Below are 22,499 nucleotides of genomic sequence, written 5' to 3'. Positions count from 1 at the left end.
CACAATCACCTGAATTTCAGAAAAACAACAGAAAACATACACTAACAAATACTTCAGCATGTAGTTAAAGCCCTCATGCCCTAGTGGAAAAAAGTACTGTACTTACCATCTATGAAAGCCTGGACAGCCTTGTCTACATTGTTATCAAACTGCTGCAGCACCAGAACTATTTCATTATTGCTTTTGTTTGGAACAACTGATCGGATTGCATTGATCTGGAAGGAAAAGAAGGAAGGTAATAATACACAGGTTTATTATATTCTTTACTGAAAGACAGTACTGTGCAAATGTCCATTTATATAGATGCTTACAAAACACAATAATGTACCTGTATAATGCAGCATCTATCTCCTCACCTGCCTCCGACAACAAACAAAAGCAATTTCTTCAAGAGACCAAAGTATAGAACTAGCAGCCAGTATACTTGGAACCAAATCCAATCCTTAGCTACATCTGGAGAACTCGATTAACAGAGCTTAGGGAGTTAGCCCTTAGGTTCCTTTTTTAAATCTGAATAAAGGACAAGATCTTCCTTCAGGGTACTGTACTCCATGGATCATCTGTTATAGCCATCAGTGATTTGATATGCTCTGCTACAATTTCATAGTAGTTCCTGTTGTTGTATTGTCTTTATTAATCTCACGCCAAATGGTCATTCAGCCCACTAATTTTTTTTAGCATGTTACTGTTGGAATCACACTGGCCATTTACTTTCTCGCATAATACCTCTGAAAGTAGATGGAACTAAATGCTAGACAAGTCTTAGTAAGTAGTGCCAAAAGAAAAACATTTGGTTATACAAATAACTAGCAAAACTAACAAAGCCTACCATAGCAGTCGGTAAAAACATGAGAATCAATGTACAAATCAGTATGGTTGCTCCAAATCAGCTGAGCTTCTCTTTTCTGACTATCCAGCACACATTTACTATTAAAAACCTGTTGTACTGCAGAAATTCAACTAGCAGTTTTCTTTGCCCCTTCTCTGCAGGAATACACTCTTGTGTACTTGAATTATCAAATCACAATGTCAGTGTTCTAATTTCTGTTTGAAACACTGGTGGCCTTTTCACAGTACTACACGGAATTATGAAAATATCAACACATGAAGCTATGTCTTTTGCATGTAATAGGGCTACGCTGTATTACATGGTGAGAGTATTCACACCAACTTGATTTAGCTGTCCAGGTAAATGCTGAAAAAAGAACAATCTAAATAAACTTTATGGCTTTTTTTTTTTTTTTTTTTAACCAGTGGAGGTACCAGAAGATGATTCAGACCTATGCGCAGATTTATTACTAAAATGTTACTTTGCTGCTCTACATCAACTTCCATTCTCAGCCACTCTATTTTCTGTATACTAACATAAGCCACAACTTATTTCAAGTTCTGTTAATAGACAATGACTGAAGTCTCTGATTCATGATTCCTACTGGATTTAGCTTCAGCACAGCAGATGGCAGGTACTTGCTTCAGGTCCATCCACACAGGATCAAGATTTCCAGATAAGTTAATCTAGAAGGTCACTTTCTGACTTCAGCAGACAAATTTAGTGACTCTGTTTTGGTAGAATTGAGTTTGTTCCTGTCCGCCATCCTATCACTTATCTGTCTGCAGCTTCACATTTGTCTACAATGTTTCAAGTAACAAGTTTAGCCTTGGACAACTCAGGCCAAAACTTTAATATATATAGTCTCAAAATTAGCAGCTGTAGTGTGGTGCAAGAATCAAGTTGCTTGTCTCATTTTCCAAGGAACCTTCCCAAAGGCCCACTTCTCATGCACCCACTGTTCTTACCAAATGGCTTAGCAAGGTTTGCCTACAAGCCAGCGTACCAGCCCAACACCTGGCTGCACTGGAAATTCCAGCAAATAAAAACAAAATTGTGTTGGAAGTTGAGACATTCTAGGTGATCAAATGAGCAGCTGGCATTGCCAGGGACTATCTAGAAAAATCTGTCTAGTCAGACTTCTCTCTCCAGTTGGTATGTGTCTGGCAGTGGGAGCGAGAAAACAAAACAAAAAATGACAAATAACCAAGCAACTGCAAGTGCAGCTCTTTATGCACTGCAGGCATTCTAGGTGAAAACCATCTCAAATAGAATGCACTAAGAAAACCCAAGAAAAATGAGTTTTAATCATTCCCTGATTGTGGGCACTGGCATGCTATTATTTATTGATAAAGCTGCAACCATCATGAACTAAGTTGGCTCCATACAAACAAAAGTTGGTAGACTCAAGAGGGCTACACCAGGCCATAAGATGCTGACCACTTGATGTTTGAGTTGGCAGTTGCCAAATATCCCCATCATGTGGACTACATATTCTCACAAAAATCTCCCCTCTCCTTTCACAATCATATGGATCATCTCTCTACCCACTCAGAACTGCTTGAGCTGCCTGTGTTAATTACTTACAGGAAAAATAGTGAAAGGAAATATTTAGTGTACTCCAGCCATTCCCATATGCATGGGAATTTCACATGGCTGCTAGGCCCTTCTTTGCTATGAGAGGTCTGGAAACCTTAAGAAGCATATGGAAACTACAAAATGAGGCCAAGACCACAGGATGGATCAGGCAACCTGCCACACCCTGTGGTTTGGAAATTTTTGATTAATATAAAAATAAAAATTAAAGGCTAATTTGTTCTTGATCTCCTTAGTATTACAACCAGACACTGAAAAGGTATGAACATGTTATACTTATGGAGACTTCCCCCCCCCCCCCCCCCCCCCAAAAAAAAAAACAAAAACAAGAAAACAAGACTCTTAGGGAAGAACATTCACTAATACAGAGAAAAGATATGATGCCTGTGACCAGCTCTGTGGACACAGTTCTGTTTTAGCTGGACAAAAAAAAAAAAAAAAAAAATCAGTTTAGGGGAGCATTTAAATACAGCAGAGCTCTATAGTTTTACTGCCAATAAAAACCAATTGCCTTTGTTGTCTGTTAGAAAAGATATACATTTTTTTTTTCTCTAAAAAGCAAGAATTTCTGTAAGAACACTCTTCAGCAAATGAATATCAGACTGTACAGTAAAGCATTCGCATTCTAAACTTTGGAAAATCCAAACCAGAGGTTGATTAACACACTGTCAATTGGCTTCCCTTGTGAATGTACGGATATTCCCTTGATTATTGGTGCTTCTGCTTTTCAGACTTTTGCAGTGACTTATTTGGGACAAAAGAGATGAAAAGCAGAATTTCTAACCTGTAGGATACTCTATTAAGAAAACAATACATACACTGCTCTGTTCTGAAACAACGAAAGCAGATATAAAACCAGAATTACAACAGCAGAAAAATCACAAAAGGTTTTGCTCTGAAATAAAATATTTTGTCTAAAAACTTCTGGGGAATAAAACGAAATAAACTAGCCATGTTTTTTTTCCCTGGAATTTCAAAGTCGGCCAGATGTGCGTGCGTCAGACATTATGTCTCCAACATATGCACTGACTATTTCATCCAGAATAAACTGGAAATGTTGTACGTACGCAGTGAAAAAAGTCAGAGGTTTCTGAGCATCCAAAAATAATGGACAAATGGCAGCAAGCAGCAGATTCTAACCTAACAGCCTACCTGACAGGAAGACAAGGACACACTGAGGAACACAAGGTGATATGACAGCCTTAATCCAGAAATAGGAACCTTACTGTCCCCTAATATTCTATCACTTAGTTCTCTTACTCCAGCTTCAAAAATCTGCATAGATTTCTACGTTTGAACTTGAGGTCTGTTTCTACATGCTAAATGTGTCCTATATATTTCTCAAAAGGAACATAGGGATATACAAGAGAACACTGAAGGGAGAGGTCGACAGCCTTCCCAAAAGCATAAGTCTAACATAAATGCACTTACACAGCTGAAGGTCATAAAAGCCCCACAAAATCTACAACAAACAGCAGCTAAGCTGCAAGAACACTTGACAAATACCAGCTGACAAGAAGGATACACAGAGTAGGGCTGAATGTGAGCTGGAGTCATGCAATGCCTGTATGCCAGGTTCCACTGGCTCACCTGCTCGGCCTGCTGATACCCCTGTCCTCTAGCTAGTACAGCTACACACCTTAACTGCTTACAAGATTCCTACTGCTTGTCTGTCACTCTTCAATCCAGATAGCTGTATATAGCTCATTTTTATTAATGTTTGACAGGTCAGTATCCCAGGGCTGGATATACATCCAATATCTCCCTAAAGTTTTAGTAATTAAACTTACTAAGAACATGTACCTTTTCAACACAAACTGAAACTGGAATAATTGAATACATTATGACTTCTCACCAATAAAGAAATTCCTTTTAAAAAACATATTTTTTTTAAATATGTTTTTTAAAAAAAGAAGAGCCAAAGAAGCTCATCCTATCACACAATTAATACTGTATTAATACCTAACAGTCTGCAAGAACAAACTCTGAACATTAAATTTATTTCCCTGTGCATGGGGGAGAACAGATTGCTTTTTCATACTAACTGAAACCTGATCTTAGAATAACATTACCAGACTACATGGAAGTCAACTACTCTTAACAATTTTGAATCATCAGGTCTTTATCCAGTGTGGATTTCCAGAGAATGTGTCATCATTTAGGGTGCTAGACAAGCATTCTGAGACATATATTCTGAATCACAAATAATTGCACAGTTAACATCAGCATTAGCTGAAATGCTGTCACTGGCAATAGTCACAGTCCTAGGCTTTCTCTTCTGTGGTCCTATCAGAAAACTCATTTCCTTCTTGCTTTATTGCTCAGAAGGCTTGTTCAAAATTCGAGTTTACAAAAGCTACTCTGAAGCTACCAAAAATACATGGCCCTTATCTTGAAAACTACCATGTATGCTCAAGAGCGTGAAAAGCAGAACCCTTGATTCCTTTTGGTCAGACATGTTTGACTGTTTTTCTGACGGTTACTGCTCAACCACATGAAATTTCACCTAGCATTCATTTGCTTAAAAAAAATAATAATTCAGTAACAAGTTATTTCTGAGGAGTACGGCACAGAGGAGAGGGAGACACTGAAATTTTAACTGCTCATGGTATTATCTTACATACCTGAAGTCCTAGTGAACACTTATCTCATGAGAGCTCCCTGACATAGTAGGCTTGAAAAGAAATACAGCTTGCCTCAAAGTTGTGAGAAGTTGCGACAACACATCACCTACTCCGCACCCAGAACTAAGCTGTGTACTTATCCAAGTCCTTTAGATTTTCTGTTAAGTTTCAGATGGTTCCCAGGCAACTGTAGCAACATGTAATCATGCATTGCCTGCTTGCTGCTCTAACCCATCTGCTCCCCTTTGGCATCATCTCAAAGAGGATGTTTTTGGTGAATAAGTAATATATCCGGGGTTCAGAGAATTTGTTTAAATATTTGTGACATAGCGACAAACTGAACTTCTTTGCTGAAAGCTCACGGCTGTTCTGAAGCCCCTGAACACAGCTGCTCCAATCCCTTTGAAGTGAGTCACTATTATGGTCACATACTCATTTTAAATACTTTTACTCACGCTTGGTTACAAACACTAACCCGTATCCACCTTCACTTGGTATGAGCTATTAAGCTCACCAGATTTTCTCTATGCAGGAGCTAAATTCATTTTTCAAGTGCAGTTATAAAAGAACACAGAAATGTTTTCTGATCCCACTTATTTTTCCTGTGTCAGCAGTAGATCTTTATGAGCACATATATGGTGCTCATACTCACTGGAGCTGGGGACAGGTAGCAGTGTAAACCCTAGATTACAGTTTGCCTAGATTACCGTTCAGGCTGGGGCTGAGGTTACAGTTCTGGCTGGGACTGACCCAAATCCTGGACGAGGACAAGAGAAGGAGAGCTGTCTATAGTGCTCTGCTGGTTTCTGTAATTCTGCATTAGCAGATACCCTGACAACGTTAAACAGGAAAATGTGTTTTCAGAACAGTTCACGGCAGAAACAGTTAAGGTTTTGAAAAACGACTGCAGGAACATTTTTCATAAATACAGTTAGAATTTTCTGAATTAACAGCTTATTATTTATGAAGGACCCATTCTTCCAGAAGCCTCACTAACTAGATTAGTTCATTGTGACACACTGAGCACTTCTATTTAACTTGCCCTTTGAGCAAAATAACAGCTTTGATCAGGTCTGTAACTATTTGCTACATTCCCTGTTTATCACATTTCAAATCACTTACCCCTGATAAGCACAAAACAAATTCTACTGGATTAGTGCAGGAAGTGTGGGCAAATATCTTGGATTTACAGTGTCCTGCACCATCCTCTGCTCTAAATTATAAATAAATGAAATGGAAATTGGATTTGATAACACACATTTAAAAGAAAAACTATACATAAAGAGGGTCTGGCTCAGTAAGACCTGTTTCACTTGAATAAAAGGCAGTATTCTTTAGAAATCTAATTCTATAATACTCTTAGCCCAAGTTAAATAGTTCATTCAAATGACAAAAGTTCATTTTAACCAACTTTGCTGGTCTTTGGACTAAGTCCTTTCACATCAACACATGCATATGAAACAGCTGTGAAGGTCAGCCTGAAAGAGACCTACTGAAATCATAGATTGGACTGCTTCTTAGTACAAGAGTTTTAAAATATTATTTATGTTCTTAGCACAACAAATCCTACTATTTCCTTACATGCTGCTGCCCATCACTTATGAAAACTACAGTTACGGCACTAAAATCCTCCAGAGTATATGAGAATAAGATTTTCTTCTTGCAGCTAATAGAACAAATCTGTTTGTCTGTTCCTACAGCTCTAACATTTGAAATGAAAATAAAATGAAGCAGCAAACTTCTCTGTGAAACTGCAGCAAAACTTCACCTCTAGTAGAATCCCAAGAAGAGTATTTTCATTTGAGTATTTTGCTTATTCCAGTTGACACCAGGTCTCATTCAAAAAAGACAATTGAAAAAAATGGTCCCAAAAGCAAGTTCAGAGGTTTGGACAATTCCCAATATTTCATTGAGTCAAAACTATAAGCCACATGTGAGAGGTGAATGGTTGTTCTGGGGAATATGCCTTGAGTTCACTCTCCTCATGCTGGATGAAGACATTCCAGTTGCTGCAGGAAATGACAAGCTGTTCATATTCTTCACTCCAATTGCTTCTTATCTGGAGGCCGTCATCATTCAGAACCTCAGCACCTTTTCTGGTGGTGCACTTAGTTAATGCTTGAATAATTCCATTAAATTTAGAGAATCATTCTGAATTTACGCCAATGAGTTTGACCAATTTCATCCTTAAATCCACAGAAAGTTTCAAATTGTAAATACATGACCTGAACAATTTATAATTCAGTCTTTTAAAAACCCTTAGCAGAAAAAAGTCCTCATATACATTATTCTAAGGTACAAAAGAAGATAATCAGGAGCAAGAGAGATAAAAGATATCTTATATGGTATAGTAAAGGAAGGGCCATGACAGAAGAAATTATTCTGAGAGATCCTGATGGTAAACTCCTTGCACTAACTACACTGTCACTGTAACCCCAGCTGCTGCAGTTAAAGCACAGGGCTTGTATTATTTCAGAAATTCTGTGGAGCATGTGCATGAAAATATGGTAATTAGAACAACCCTGGCTCCACACATGAGCATCACAGCTGCAGAAGTCTCTGCCAACTATGCAAACACTCATTAGGCTGACATCAGAGGCCAATATTTATGTTACTCTCTTTGGGAAAAAGTGGGGAAAGAGATAAAATAAAATACTTAACCTATTGACTTTATGAACTATTTCAACTGAAACGCTATGAGTAAATTACACAAGTATCAGTACAGTATTAACATTCTTTTAAGACTCAGATTAGGGGTAGGGTTTTATAAAAACTGCAGATGTGAGTATTCTAACTTCAGTCAGTATTACTGGAAATGTCTGCCTCATCCGTATGTCTCCTTTAAAGCAGTGGGAGAGTTCTACTTCCTTCAGGAACTAGAGGCTGATCATGGAAAGTACATGGGGAGATACCACTATTTAAAAAAGAAAAACAATCAACCAACTATTATTTGTTACAGAGAAACAGTGACCAACTTACAGAGAAGGCTGAGTTCTACTTTTGCAAAAACAAACAAACAAAAAAGGTTTCAGTCAAGTCCTAGCAGGATCGAAATCTTACATATGCTACCATTTGCAAGCACTGAAGTAGGAAAGAGGAAGGCTTGGGGAGGAATTGCATTCTATCCTGTTCTTTTAAACAAGAACTGATTGTATTTGTACTGATGGTGAAGGAGCTCAGATAAGTAACTGAATTTATAAAACTCATTGCTGTTTCCCAAAAACATTCACCAAAAGGATGAATAAAAAGAAACACTGAACTCACTGTTTCCATGCTTTGTAGCACAATCGCTTCATAGCATTATTGCTTTGCCCTGTACGTGTAAGTTATTTAAGTGAGAAAGGGATCTGATTTATGCTCTCTTGCCAGGATACTGTAAATATGTCTGCTCGGAAGTGCATGAGGCCTTTATATTTTAGCAGTTTATGGGCAAATACAATTAAATACAATTCAGAAAGGCATATCTGTTCACCCCTGTGCTTGTATTTATATGGCACAGCTCTGCAATAACGTGAATATGGCTTCAGAAGCTTCTAATACAAAAAGACTCCATGCTGTAAACCAAATTGGATTTGTGGAATGGATGCTTTATGTCCTGCCATGCCAATTTAGCTTTAGAATGAGTCAGAACTGTCCAGGTGAAATGGCAGACCTGACCCTGCTAGTTCTTCAGCAGAAATATATAGATTATGAAGTTCATGCTGTTCAGTAGCTAAGCCTTTACTCAGTAGCTTATTAGACTGTATTTTTCAGAATAAAACCTAGTAATTTTGCAGTAAGATTTAACTGCTGGTAACCAAGATTTTAAGCTTGGCATATGGATTTAGTGACATTAAATGATGGTGGGAAATACAGCAATTAAAAGAAAAACTAAGTATGTATTGATTCAATTATCTACCTGTTTTAAAATGTATGTGCTCATGAGCATTTAGTTTTAAGATACAACCAAGAGATTTCAGACTTCACACAGCAAATACTATACAGTGCATAAAAGTCCTGCTGCAGTTCTGCATTCTAAAACTAGCAAAAGACAATCAGGCAATCTATAAAATACCACACTTGTATAACTGACTTAACTAACTGAAGAAATTAAGCTACATAGCAAACAAAAATATCTTCAATTGATTTGCTGAATTGCATTTTAAGTTTTACAGTGATTTAGTCTGGCACTAGAGAATGAGTGCAAAATCCATCACGCTCTCAATATTTAAACCCTGGCTGTTACTAAAGACTAAGGAAGATACACTTCACAAAAATACATGGTAACATGCAAATCCTCAATCACAACAATTCATTCAGCAGCTTGCAACAGATATGAAAGGAAAAAGACTCAAAAACCCCCAGGTGCCTGGGCAGTGCATAAGGAAAGGGACCATTTCCCATTAGGGAATATGAAAGCAAAAAAGTTCTACAACCTTTTGAAAGCAAAGTGAATAATTAGGGAAAGATGAGCTCAACAGTATGAACTCATTCCCGCCTGAACTACTTGTATAAATCATCATTTGCTATACTGTTTCTTTGGCAATTCCTTTCCTGGGGCAGTAACAACACTTTGTAACTTTTCTTTTGGAAAACATCGTTAATGTGAAGCTTGAGGAAACCTTGTTTCAGGATCATAGTTGAATAAACTTGGGCTTACGAACAGAATTAGGTTCTGGCCCTTCACATACATCACTCTGCCTTAGAATCTGCCACTGAGAGCCAGTACATGCTTAACAAGCAATTCAAGGAATCCATTAGCTTTTTTCTGAGCTTCCTAAATGTATAGGTCTGTATCTTCCCAAACATCAGACAAAACAAAACCTGATTTTATAAACATTTCAAAACCTTAACTTCTTTTAAAATACAACATTGTGTTATACTTCAACACTCTCCCTACTTCTACTTCTTTCTTCTCCTGTTCTTGATAGATTCCCTCGCTTCCCATCTGCATAAGTGAGGAATATCCCCAGGGCAGATTATTTCTATACAAGCTTCCTGCTGTGAGTTTAAAAAGATTTCCTGACCTATCTGAAAACTAAACAGCAGAGGAAAAAAACTATTCTAGAAGCACGAGGTTCTTTTTAGATGGTTCTGCTGTGTATCTGTGGTGGCTACAGCGACAGTAAGGTTTCTTTGAGAATACATGCCCAGCACTGCAGCACTTCATACACAAGTGGCCTGCAAAGCCACAATCCTAAGTGCTTTAGATCCTTTAATGCTTCTGAAAGGCCACACAAGGCTCTTACAGTAGCCATGTTATGGAGAGGACATACGCACACACAGACAATGCAGTTAGAAGTTCTGCTAAAATATAAAGGCCTCATGCACTTCTGAGCAGACATATTTACAGTATCCTGGCAAGAGAGCATAAATCAGATCCCTTTCTCACTTAAATAACTTTCTTTCCTACTCAAGTAGGAAAGAACTTCTCCTCTTTTCAGGCTCTGTAATTCTAGGAAGTATCCTCATCAGCCAAAATTAATACTCTAATCCTAGCAATACCTGTCTGCATACGTGACTTCATGCTCAGAGTTAATTTAAAGTTCAGTATGGAACAGTCCTTGAAGGAGCAGGGTTGAAATGTGCATGCCACATCATTTTGGTTTGCACTGTAATATTATTTGAACCCACCTTTTCCTTGATATTTACTGGAGAGCTGATCTCTGCCATCTCTCTTCTTATGAGAATACTGTCTGTGAAAAGAAAAAAAAAAAAAAAAACCAAACAAATTAGAGATCCATTTTTAATCCCAACCCGACAAAGGTACACAAATACAAATTGTATTTAAGTATTGGAGAAATTTGAGAAAACTTACCTTTCCTGCTCAGCCTTGCAAAAACAACCAAAAAACAATAACTAAAAACAGCATCAAACAGCAGACCCCAAACAAGCCCAAATCTCACACTTTCCCATACACTGGTTTTACACACATATTCTAAAAGTGCTTCACAAGTATGAACTGAGATGGGAGGGCTACCATGCTTCTCCCATCCATGTTTATTGGACTCCATTCATTATTACTTGATATCTTTGAGGTTTAAGGAAGAGGAAAACCTTAGACTTCAACATCTGCTCTCCCATTATCTTATTTTTGCCAGAAAACTTTCCTGAAGATCCCATCTTAAAAAGCAGCTAAAAGTGCCACAAGGCAAAAGAGTACAGCACAGTTAATTTTTTTCAGAACTTAATTAAAGGTTTTAACCACATGCTTCATTATTAAAGCTAAAAAGGTCTGAATGGTTAAATCTCCAGGTCTGGTCTGAAAATATAGGCACATAATGGAATTTGTACATGATTAAGAAACCCTGTGATATCCTATTTCCAGTTACTCAGCCACATAACAGATTATACCACATGATGAAGAATTAACAAAGAAGGGAGTCTACTTGCCTAATCCTGCTTCAATCAAAACCAATTCCCTTGGATTTCAATAAGAGAAACTTGAATTTACGCACTTTTAACTTGAGTCACACATGAAGAATCAAAGACTACGTCAATGATATAAAGGTGGCTTAGTTGCTAAATTTAGCTCTTTTGCACACTGATAAGAAAAAACTGTCATACATAAATGGAGAACGAAATCTTATTTCTTTCCAATGTACTAAGCTGAAACATTTTACATTTGAGTCCTCTCCTGCTATGTAGACTGATAATATTTCCAACAATTCTTCTAAATCTCTTAATGCACTTAAAAAAACACCTCCTTTAACTCCAGCTTTGGCACATAGCACTCTGGAGGCGATCAAACTGCAAATGTTTCTACTATAAAAACTTCTAACATGATATAAGTACCTATATTTACTTCTCTATGCACATGTTTTTTAATTGAAAGTATGATGTTCAAGGAAGCACATTTTCAAACGTAACAAGACTTTGTGGTAAACAGGAAAAAGACAGCAGGAAGAAGAAAAGGGAATAGATGTTTGAGTTTCAGTCTGAAGAGTAGACATCACAGAAAGGGTGCCAGAGAAAAAAACAAACAAACAAAAAAGTAACCTTTATAGAAGAGTCATGAAAAAAAGCCTGAAACGAGTAAGGTCCCTCCTGCCATCTGTGTCATGAATCCATTTTATCTGTCTATACAAAGCACATACCTTTCATCTGACTTTATTCAGTGGCACAACCAGTTTGCAAAGGAAGAGCTCAAGAGTCACTGCATATCTGGTAAGATTTCTTCCTAGAAACTGGGTCACTAATGCCTTAGCATATACCTAATAAAGAATTTCAGATTAGAAGAACCCCACACTTCACTGTTGTTGCTTTGTATCAAGAATCAAAGAACTTGAATTAGTTTCTTTGTGAAGCCCATCCAATGACAGCAGAATTACAAAATGTCAGGAGAAAGCAGGTAGGAAGACTACATGGAATATAAGCTTGGGACAACTCAATTTCCAATATTTAACACGTTAACTTAACACAATCTATAGTCCCTATAACATTTTGGGCTGGAGCACCTCTCCTATGAAAAAAGGTTGAGGGAAGAGGGCTTGTTTAGCCTGGAGAAGGGAAGGCTCCAGGGAGACCTCATTGTGTCCTTCCAGTACTTGAAAGGAGCATATAAACAGAAGGGGGAACAGCTGTTTACATCAGTTAATAGTGATAGGACAAGGGGTTTTAAACTGAGTCAGGGGAGGTTTAGGATGGACATTAGGAGTAAGTTTCTCACTCAGAGGGTGGTGACACACAGGAACAGGTTGCCCAAGGGGATTGTGGATACCTCATCCCCAGAGGTGTTCAAGGCCAGGCTGGATGTCGCTCTGGGCAACCTGGTCTCACAGGTGATGACCGTGCCCATGGCAGGGGGATTAAAACTAGATGATCATCATGGTCCTTTTCAGCCCAGGCCATTTTATGATTCTATGATTTTCCTGCTTCTCTTTTATATCTGCTGTCAGCTGTTTCTCATGCCAGGTGGGCACAGAGCATGAGACATAGGCCACCAGATTTCCACGCAGACTGGAAAACCTAGCTCTATAATCACTCCCTTTATAAGCTCTGTGTAGCACTGGTATTCTTCTCTGCTAATATTTTAATGAATAGTCATTTTACTTGTTTGCCCTCATACCTATTATCTAGCAGCTCCAGCAATATTATAGACAGATGAATGGAAGCCTGTTCTCTTGCACACACTTAAACCAATACATATAATTACAATAACAAACAAACCAACAACAACAACAAAAAAAAAAGAAAAAAAGAAAAAAAAAAAAATCAACCAACAAAGCATCAAGAGAAACAACAGGAAAAAATAACTAGAAAAAATTCTTGGGATGAATGAAACACACCACAGAAAACGAGTAAAGCAAGGTTCATAGCGAACAAACCCCTCTGATTCTAGAAACTATTACTACATAAAAACCAACACATAATGGGAAAATATTCATCACCTTAAATCTTCAACTTCTACTTTTCCAGCATATTGTTCCAATTTTGAACCAAAACTGTACATTGTAGAACTACATCTTGTATGGAGCAAATTAATCTGCTACCTTACTTAGTGAAAAATCCAAACCTGTCAGTTCACATTAGTTCAAACACAGAAGCAAAATAATGCATCCAATTTAAATTAAATGTGCTGATTAAACCACGCAGGAGCAGCACTTAGCCAAATCTAATCTTTGTAGCAATGCTCCGTCCCACTTTAAAACAAGTCACACAACAATTTGCCCGAGTTGACTTGCTGCTCCTTTGCTTCGTCCCCAGGTATTACTACAATCGTTTTCCACTGATGAATCTGATGCTGGTTCAGCTGACTTACAATTGCAGGCTGTATCAGAACTGGGCAAGCCACACAAAACACACCCTCAAAAAACAGGTGTGTTTCTTTCCCTCTCCTTGCCCCCCACCCACCCTCCACAGGATCATGAACTAAGAAAGCACTGGCTTTTGCAAAGACAGTCATTCCTCTAAAGTTCAGATTTTTCATTAACAAGCATATTATGACTGTCAAGATGAAGATGCTAAATTTGAGCTGGAGCTATTTTCCATTCACCCTCTACAAGGGCAGATATTGAAATAACCTGCATCAAACGCTTGTTCCTTTATATAACTCACAGCCCAGCACTACTAGTTACATAACATTCAAACTATGCATTGAAATCTCAGTATAGCATTGATTTATAAAAATATCTTCTGCCACTATATTTGATAGCTAATTGGCTTTCTCATTACAACAAATCAATTCGTTCAATTGACTTCTTCCCTCTTTTTTTTAATCCCATATTGAAAAGTTGCTGCATTTCTAAATCCTATGAGGAAAGATTACAGCACATGAATAATTTCATGCACAAAAACAGTCCCAATTAAATTTTAAAGCTTTTGCTTTAAAAAGCTTTTGCTTGGATCTAAATTTGAACAGCTCCATTCTGATCTGTAATACTTCAGAGAAGCTTCTTCATGACTGAACGGTGCAACATCAGAATATGGCTCACAATTGCATTCTAAAGCTACTGCAGTGCTATGCATGTCAATACAGGCACAAAAACATGGCTGCAGAAAAATCTGTTACAAAAGATTTTCTGTAGTGCCTAAATTTGTGCATAAGCATATTATGTATAAAACATACTGTACAAAGGGTTCTTAAATGCTTTGTCTTGCTCTGCATCTCTTGCTCATATTTGTGTTCTTGAAAAATTAATGTCACATCAAAGTTTTCATAACAAAGGAATGACAAAAGAAATTCTAGAGAATTCTGTTCTTAAACAGGTTGTTAATTTCTGATTGCAATTTCCAGATGTGTTTCCTAGAATAGGAGATGGCTCTCAATTGCATGTTACATCCTGACCTCAAATACTGATGGAAATGCATTATTTTTATACCTGTTACATACTTGCAAAGGAGATGGCATACCTTACCTTGTAAACTGAAGTGTTTCAATACAGCAAGAGAAAAATACAGTTGTGGCACTTCAAGGGAATGCTGCAGAGCAGATTAGATTAAGTCTGCCAGAACGTATTTCTCTGCTCTACAAAATCAATCAATTGCTCCTCACAGGTTAAACTATGGTTAAACTGAACCATGGCTAGCTGAAATGCTGCACATGTTCTGTTCTCCTGACTTTACTGCAAGCAACAACATCCAGCAGGGCAGGCAGTCAGGCATGGCCGTTAACCACTGCAGCACAAGAAGCCTGAGCTCACCTGCCATAGCCCGCTGGGCACATGGCTGCTTGCCCAGCCTTTGTAGACATTCTTTTTCTGCCCTCAAGCAGCTCAGAAGTCCAACTGTTGCTTTGTTCAGCCTCCAAAGAACACCTGACATCTTTCAGCCAACTCTACCTCCTGGGATCTGTCACTCACAAAGCCAGGTAGGCCTTGGGGTGAAGCTGCCAAACTCCTTCTGTGAAACGTCCTGCATAAGTGGGGTTGCCTGCCATTCAAGCACCAGAGAATCGGGAAATGAGTCTGTGCCCTGCCCTGCTGCATAATCCCACAATTACACCTGCTGCATTTAAACTTCAGATTTACAAACAACACCAGAAAAAGCAAAAATATGCTCTTCTCTCCTCCAACAAAACCAAACAAAAGGAATCAAATTCCCACTAATACACAGAAGGGAAAATGAGCTTCAGGAAGCGTCAGTGTTGCCAGACAGATAACATTTGTCAAAACACCCCAGTAGCAAGCTCTACAGAACAGAGTGTAACAGCTGTTCCACTGCTTCCAACACTGCAGACATAACTTATCTTCAGCAATAAGGAAGAGAAATCCCCCCATAAAATGTCAAGAAATAAGCTAGTTTGAGAAGGTTTTCCCATCTTGACATTTACAGATGAGCAAAGTCCTCTACACCACTAAAGTATGTCCTTACCTGCCCACTTCAAGTGTTTCCTATTGTAGTGCTACCCCCTACACAACAGGAACCCCAGGTATTAACGACCTGACTCTTCTCCACTCTTTTCAAACCTCTACCTGTTTTTGCAGCCACCTGCTGCACACTGTGCCAACCCAGACCTTCCCTTCATTATGCTAATTTCCTACAACCACCTCGTGACTAACATTTCCCAAGTTCAAAACAGCAATGTGAAAATGCCTTTATCAGTTTTCTTCCCAAACTGCCTTCCTCTCCCCTTCACTAGTCAGACAACTCCACAACTACATACCCTTTGAGTCACAGTACAGCAACATAAAGCAGGAGACAGCCTCACTGCTGATAAACTTATCAGCCCTACCAAACATTACTATGCATAATCACTGAGAAAGCTTTCACATTAACACAGAAACTGGAATTTATGAACATATTTAAGAGACAAAATCGTGAAGTCTGTCAATGCTAGAATGTAGATTTCATTTTATTTTTTTTTTAACTAAAGGATCATTTACTCATTTCCAAGTAGTTCAGTTAAAACACCCCAGATCCAAAAAGCTGATGTATAAAGCACAGGTAGAACAAAGCAATCACAATTTCAGAACTTAAAGAAAAAAAAAGTAATTTCAATTTTATCTAATGAGATTGTAGCAGCCTGTGTTTGCTTTCATCTTCTGCATACCTACTTCTGCTACAAAATTACACTTCCTTTTTAAGTGTGATCTCTATCTATCCCATACGTGCTACATTACACTGGCTTGTCTGCAGAATTCCCCATGATCTGGGTAAAGACAAATCTAACACAGTCAGAAATACACGGCCTTCTTTCTTCATTGTCTGACTTCATTACATAGGTGCTACTCCAGAATGGCAGATGAGTGCTGGGATAAGCACACCTTTCTCATGCATTTTTAAGTTAAGGGAAGACTAGCAAAAGTGAAAGGAAGTACAATGCTAAAACTCAAGTATTTGAGAAAAGAATTAGTCTATTTTTTTCACTTGGACTATTTAAATAGTAGAAGATAAACTCTCTCACCACATCCAAGGTCAAACATGAGTGCACACATGACTGTCGGTAACAAAACCTCAGTGCCCTTAGTTGTGCCAAAACTACAAGAACCACAATTGAGATTTCAGTACTTGCTTCCATTACCTTGAAACTAGCAACAGGTATAATTTTCTGTTTTCTATAGTCCAGTTTCTGAAGATAAACAGATTGGTTAAAAATATATATTGGTTAAAAATATATATACACATACACACACACATATATATGTGTGTGTATATATATATATATACATATATACATATATATATATATACACACACATATATATGATCTCAAGAGCACCTAGAACATATTAACAAGCACACTCCCAGCAGCTTTTAGCTTTCTGTGACGTTCAAAGTGAAGATATGTAGAAAAAAGAACGAAGTATAATTAACACAGAGCTGATATTTTTCTAGTACTGTTTTCAGCCTTCCTAAAGGCTTAACCCAGAAACAGACTACACATTCATTTTGCATTTCTTGTTTTACAGTAGTTTAGTTTAGCTACTTCAGGCTGTTTAAGTGTTTGGGTAAATTCATTATCTGAGGACTTCAGTATCTCGTTCTTTAAACTTAGATACATAAGTGCACAGACACTACAGAGGTTGTGTTTATTTCAACTACAGAGTGCAGCAGATCTCCCTTCTGCTCAGCTAAGGCAGCCCGATTATGGATGGTTACCACACTGCCTGAAATCCACTGGCTGCAGAGCTGTAAACAGGATGCAGGAAATCAGATTCTTCACTGATTCCACATGTAAGTCTGGATTCCAACAGAAAACAGGTTTGTGCTCCCCCACTGTTTACCACCTCCTTCCTGAGGATTTCTGAGATGACTGACATGGCAGACTGAGAAAGAAGCAGATGTCTTGAAGATACAACAACCGTACAAACTGTTTGCTTGGAAATAGGTAGCAAGATACTGAAGTTCAAAAAGTATGCAAAGGTGTATCAGGAACTCAATTTTGCCATTTAAAACCATAAAAATCCACGGACCTCTCTGCTGTAATGAGGCAAAACATAGAGGTGAGTCTGGTACTAGAAAATATGAATTTGATGGGTGAACTGTTAGATGGACAAGGAAGTGGTTGTGAGATTGTATCCTAAGAACAGTGATCAATGGCTCAATGTCTGGATGGATATCAGTGACAAGTGGTGTTCATGAAGGGTCAGTAGTGGAACCAGTGCTCTTTAATATCTTCATCAGTGACACAGACATTTCGTGAGCTGCAACAGAAGAAGAGTGGTGAGAAGGTTGAGGAAAGTAATCCTGCTCCTCTACTTTGCACCGGTGAGACCTCCACCAGACATCACAGCAACACTGGGATCCAACCACTGTCACAACAAAATGGTTAAAAATTAGCAAGTACTGTGGCCTACCACATGATCTTGCTGGACAGCCTTTGATTGCTGAGCCTATCCCATCACAGAATGGCTTAGGTTGGAGGGACCCTTTAAGACAATCAAGTTCCACCTCCCCCACCATGGGTAGAGGTGACCCATCCAACCTGGCCTTGCATGCCTCTAGCAATGGAGCATCCTCATCCTCTCTTGGCAATCTGTCCAGTGCCTTAGCACTCAATGAGCTAAGGAGCTAAGAGATATGGTTTAGTGGTTTTCTGTAGGTATAGTAAAGGGAGGACTAAATAATCTTGTAGGTCCCTTCCAACACTGTGATTCTATGATTCTATGAGCAGCTGAATTCAGCCAGCTGTAAAATAGATGTCTGCATTTGTGATAACAGGGAAAAAAAAAAAAGAAGATAAGTGGTAACATTTTGCTGATCTTTTCTTGTACTTCTGAACAATCCATTCAAGAAGAAATTTAGTCTAACGCATAGTTACTATGCTCTAAAAATCAACCATTATAAGTTATTTTTCTTCTGACTAATACTTCAGGCTCAATTCTAAATCCACCTCTCCCGTACACTGCAAAATGTTGGCCTGCGCCCTTAGCATTTTTTGGTAACAAAACAAACAAAAGCTCTGCCATATGAGTTACCTGAATCAAAATATTGACAAAAGGTCAACTCTGCATTAGTTACAGCAAACTATATAGATGGAAAATCAGGCTACAGAAGAGGACACATGAAATTCCTGTACATAGCAATGTATCCATGCTGCAACAGATGTGTACCAGCACAAAGACGATATTCTCTAACTGCTAAGATAGGAGAGGTAGGCACACACACACTCCTAGAAAAGCTAATTAAAAAATAAATTAAATCACCTGCTAGAATCACCACAGCATCATCACTTGACAGTAGCCTTCCCCATCTAGCTACCCTCTAACTGCAATAAAGCTGTTTTCTCTCCTAATGACACAAGCATACGTATTTCATAGCCACATAAACACATTTTTACACCTACAGTCACCTTCTGTACTAAACACAGGGAGTAAACAACTACTCACACTGATGAGATATGAACACTGCTCCTCCCTGATGGCCATCATGTGCCTTTCATTCATTCAAAGATGTTTGATTTGTTACCTCAGATTTTATATCTGTGCATTAAAAAGCACACAACACAAACACACAATCAGCCTGATTTTTTTGTGGCCTGTTACAACCTCTCACCCAGACCAGAGGATGGCAGCCAACTACTCTGGGAGTGGGAACAAGCTCTGTGACCCAAACAGCTTCACTTTCCCTTTCTTGACTTTCCTTACTCTGTCACTTGACAAACTTGCATTAAATTGCTTTTATATTAAATCACAGTAGTACTAATGCTATCATTAAATTAAAAGAGGAAAAAAAAAAAACCAAAACATTCTGTTGTACTGCTGGAAAAAATAGAGATGAAGATACACAGCTGATCTTCCACTCCTTACTCTTGTTCAGACAAGCCAGCGAGGAAGAAGGCATGTTCATTCATAAAATACTCTACTACAGAAAAACTAAAGAAGTCTTTACTAAACATCAGACACCAGAAATTCAGTTCATTTTTACCATTCTTCTAAGAAGGCACGTTAGTTCAGTAGTGTGTGGAAACAATGAATACAGTATAACACTTATAATTTGTTTCACTTCACAGTATGACTAATTTGTCAAGAACAATAATAGGCACGATTAACTAACAAATAAGTAGCATTCTAAACACCTGGCAACATCACAAAAACACATGCAATATTGTTGAAGAAAAAACCGGGAATTCAGATCTTAACAAACGCTGATTTCTGGAATGGAGTCTTATTATACAGTACCACACCCTCATGTGGAAAGGTATTTACATTATATGAAAGCCATGATCAGCCTTGTATCTTGTGAACAGCCAAGCAACTCTGGCACAAACTGGTCCCAGTTTGGCCCTTCATTACAGCTGCATGGCTGTATGCCATTTGAAGCAGAGTGCCACGAATCTAAAACCCAGAGTTTTCTTCTTTGACTCTTGACAGTATACATACCATCACATACTTGGACTTCTTGCTCATTTGGTTTAATGTCCTAGCTGAGATATGTGATCTGATTTGACCTCAACCATCATCAGGTTTACATTAACTACTGCGGATGCGTCCTGGTGGAATGAAGTTTCAGTTCAAAACTGAGATGGCAAAGCTTCCATTAACCTTCTTTTCTGACACCACTCTGTTGCCTATGAAAACACACACCAACAGGCTACAATAAACTACAAACAAAAAATAAATCATAGAAATGTTGGAATATACTAAGCTGGGACATCACACACTGAATTTTTGTTTCAAAGTAGGGAATCACCAACTCATTAAAATCAGAACTTCTATAAGAATGATCCCTGTTCTCTAAGTACCTCACATAAATGTTTATTTATACAAAGGGATACAGCTCAAATGTAAGAGACCGTGACAACTCATCCGGCAATCCAGTAATAGAAGAATATCACCTGCCTACAAGAATTGAAGATCTAACGCTTGTTCCAAATCCATCTGTAGCAACACTAGAAGCGTGCTTTGTGCTTTAACTCCTAGATTATTTGTAAGGAAGTGAAAAGGAATTACGTATTTTTCATCTTCTCCTCAAACCTACCTCAAAGCACCAGTCAAGAGCCAGCAAAGGCACTGTCCCACTCCAGGACTCCAAAGGAAAGAATCCCAGCATCACTCCATCAGTAGCACAACTACCACGACTGCTCAGGAGGATGTAGTGACCTGCTTGGCTTCTACAGCTCTCTGCTGCAGGGACTGCGCCAAGGGACTCCATTCCCTCCTTGTTCCACAACAGTGGTGAATTTATCACACCACTGTGTTGTTTGCAACCCTGATGAGGGCCTAAAGCCTGTGTTCTGCTGGCTGGCATCCTAGAGGAGCATCTGAAAAGCAACTCTCTCATCCAGCATAAACTGAACATGTCTAGAATTCCTGGGTTTATTACATGCATCTCACTAGCAGAGACAAGTCTAGTTTTATCTGGATTTAACTACACAGCCAGTGTATGCACAGTAGAGGGGTGGGGAAAACTGGAAAGAGAATTTCAGATTGAGAAAATTCACTTTCCACAGCAATACTAGCCAAAACAAACGTTACAGTCTTGCTCTCCCTCAAATGCCTGAATGAATCTTGCCAAATATACTGATAAAGTGAAGTTGTAAAATATGAGCTGTTTGAACTCTGTGTTGCCATGAACCTCCTGCAATCCCTCTCCTCCCAGAAAGGAGGATTTTTAGTCCTTACACACTGCATGTTATATAAGTCATTCTTGCCAGGCACTTGAATCATCAGTAGTCATTTATGTCAGCTTATACTTCATCTCAGAATGACATTCCAAGAGACAGTGTTAGCTAATTTGCATCTGTGGTTGCCCAAACGTGAACTGCTAGAATGATAACAGCAGAGTATCTTAACACCAGAGTATCAAATGTAGCAGAGTACCTTTCCTCTCACACAATGGTCTGCCTGAACAGTACAAACAGTGGAACAAATGTGAATGCTAAGAAACTTCCACATCTACACTAACCTGTGTAGTGTGATCATTAGAGTGAATTGCTGTCAACTGCAAATAGATCCTAATTTTAAAGGAAGTCCCAGAGCTACTCACCTCTCAGCTTTCTTTATACTGAGTGCTCTAACTCATGCTCTTTCCTCTCTCCAGTTCAGATGTCACCAAAGAGCTAGATGCGCAATGCTGATGCTCAAACACACATTGGAGCAACTCCTTTAAATTCAAGGATGTATGTAGTCTTCCATCCACTACTTGCACAGCAGAGCTCACGCTCAGAGAAACATCCTCTGGGCACAGTGCTTTGGATACAGCTGCTGGAACCTCACTGGCTGAGCATGCAGGGAAGCATGATGACAAACAGCAAGTTTACAGTGAGGTCTGGGAAAAAAAGAACTTCAAAAGAGCTCTGAAAGTACTCCCTAATGTTTTGATGAGTTCAGATAAAACCAAATACTCAAAGGAAGGCAAGGAAGTCCTAAAGAAATCTCATGCATCTAGGTGTTGGATGACTAAAGAATGCTTAAAGTGTATGTAAACCTTTGGAATTATACACATGCTTGAAGCTAAGTACTTATTTAATCTGAACATGTCAGAGCTGTCTGAATCTTGCAAGACAGAATCCTGAGCCTTTCATTTTCATACTACACAGCTCCTCTGAAGAAGATGCAAGTTTTTTCTTAAACACTATTTTAATTTAA

The 22,499-nt window shown here is 38.5% G+C and overlaps 1 protein-coding gene across 2 annotated transcripts in view; it reads right to left on the bottom strand.

Annotated features, from left to right (window-relative positions):
• Window positions 1–22,499, bottom strand: part of SPATS2L (spermatogenesis associated serine rich 2 like) — a 67,884-nt gene that overhangs the window by 22,592 nt on the left and 22,793 nt on the right. For both annotated transcript variants that reach the window (XM_015868172.1, XM_032445712.1), the window contains exons 3-4: window positions 10,663–10,724; window positions 107–215 (exon numbers count right to left, since the gene is read on the bottom strand). In XM_015868172.1, the coding sequence (XP_015723658.1) occupies window positions 107–215; window positions 10,663–10,701 (148 nt within the window). In that variant the 5' untranslated portion in view covers window positions 10,702–10,724. The remainder of the gene's footprint in view (window positions 1–106; window positions 216–10,662; window positions 10,725–22,499) is intronic.

Source organism: Coturnix japonica, chromosome 7 (assembly GCF_001577835.2).
Source record: "Coturnix japonica isolate 7356 chromosome 7, Coturnix japonica 2.1, whole genome shotgun sequence".
Classification (NCBI taxonomy): Eukaryota; Metazoa; Chordata; class Aves; order Galliformes; family Phasianidae; genus Coturnix; species Coturnix japonica.
The sequence above is the reverse complement of the archived record's forward strand: the minus strand, read 5'-3'. Positions and strand labels throughout refer to the sequence as shown.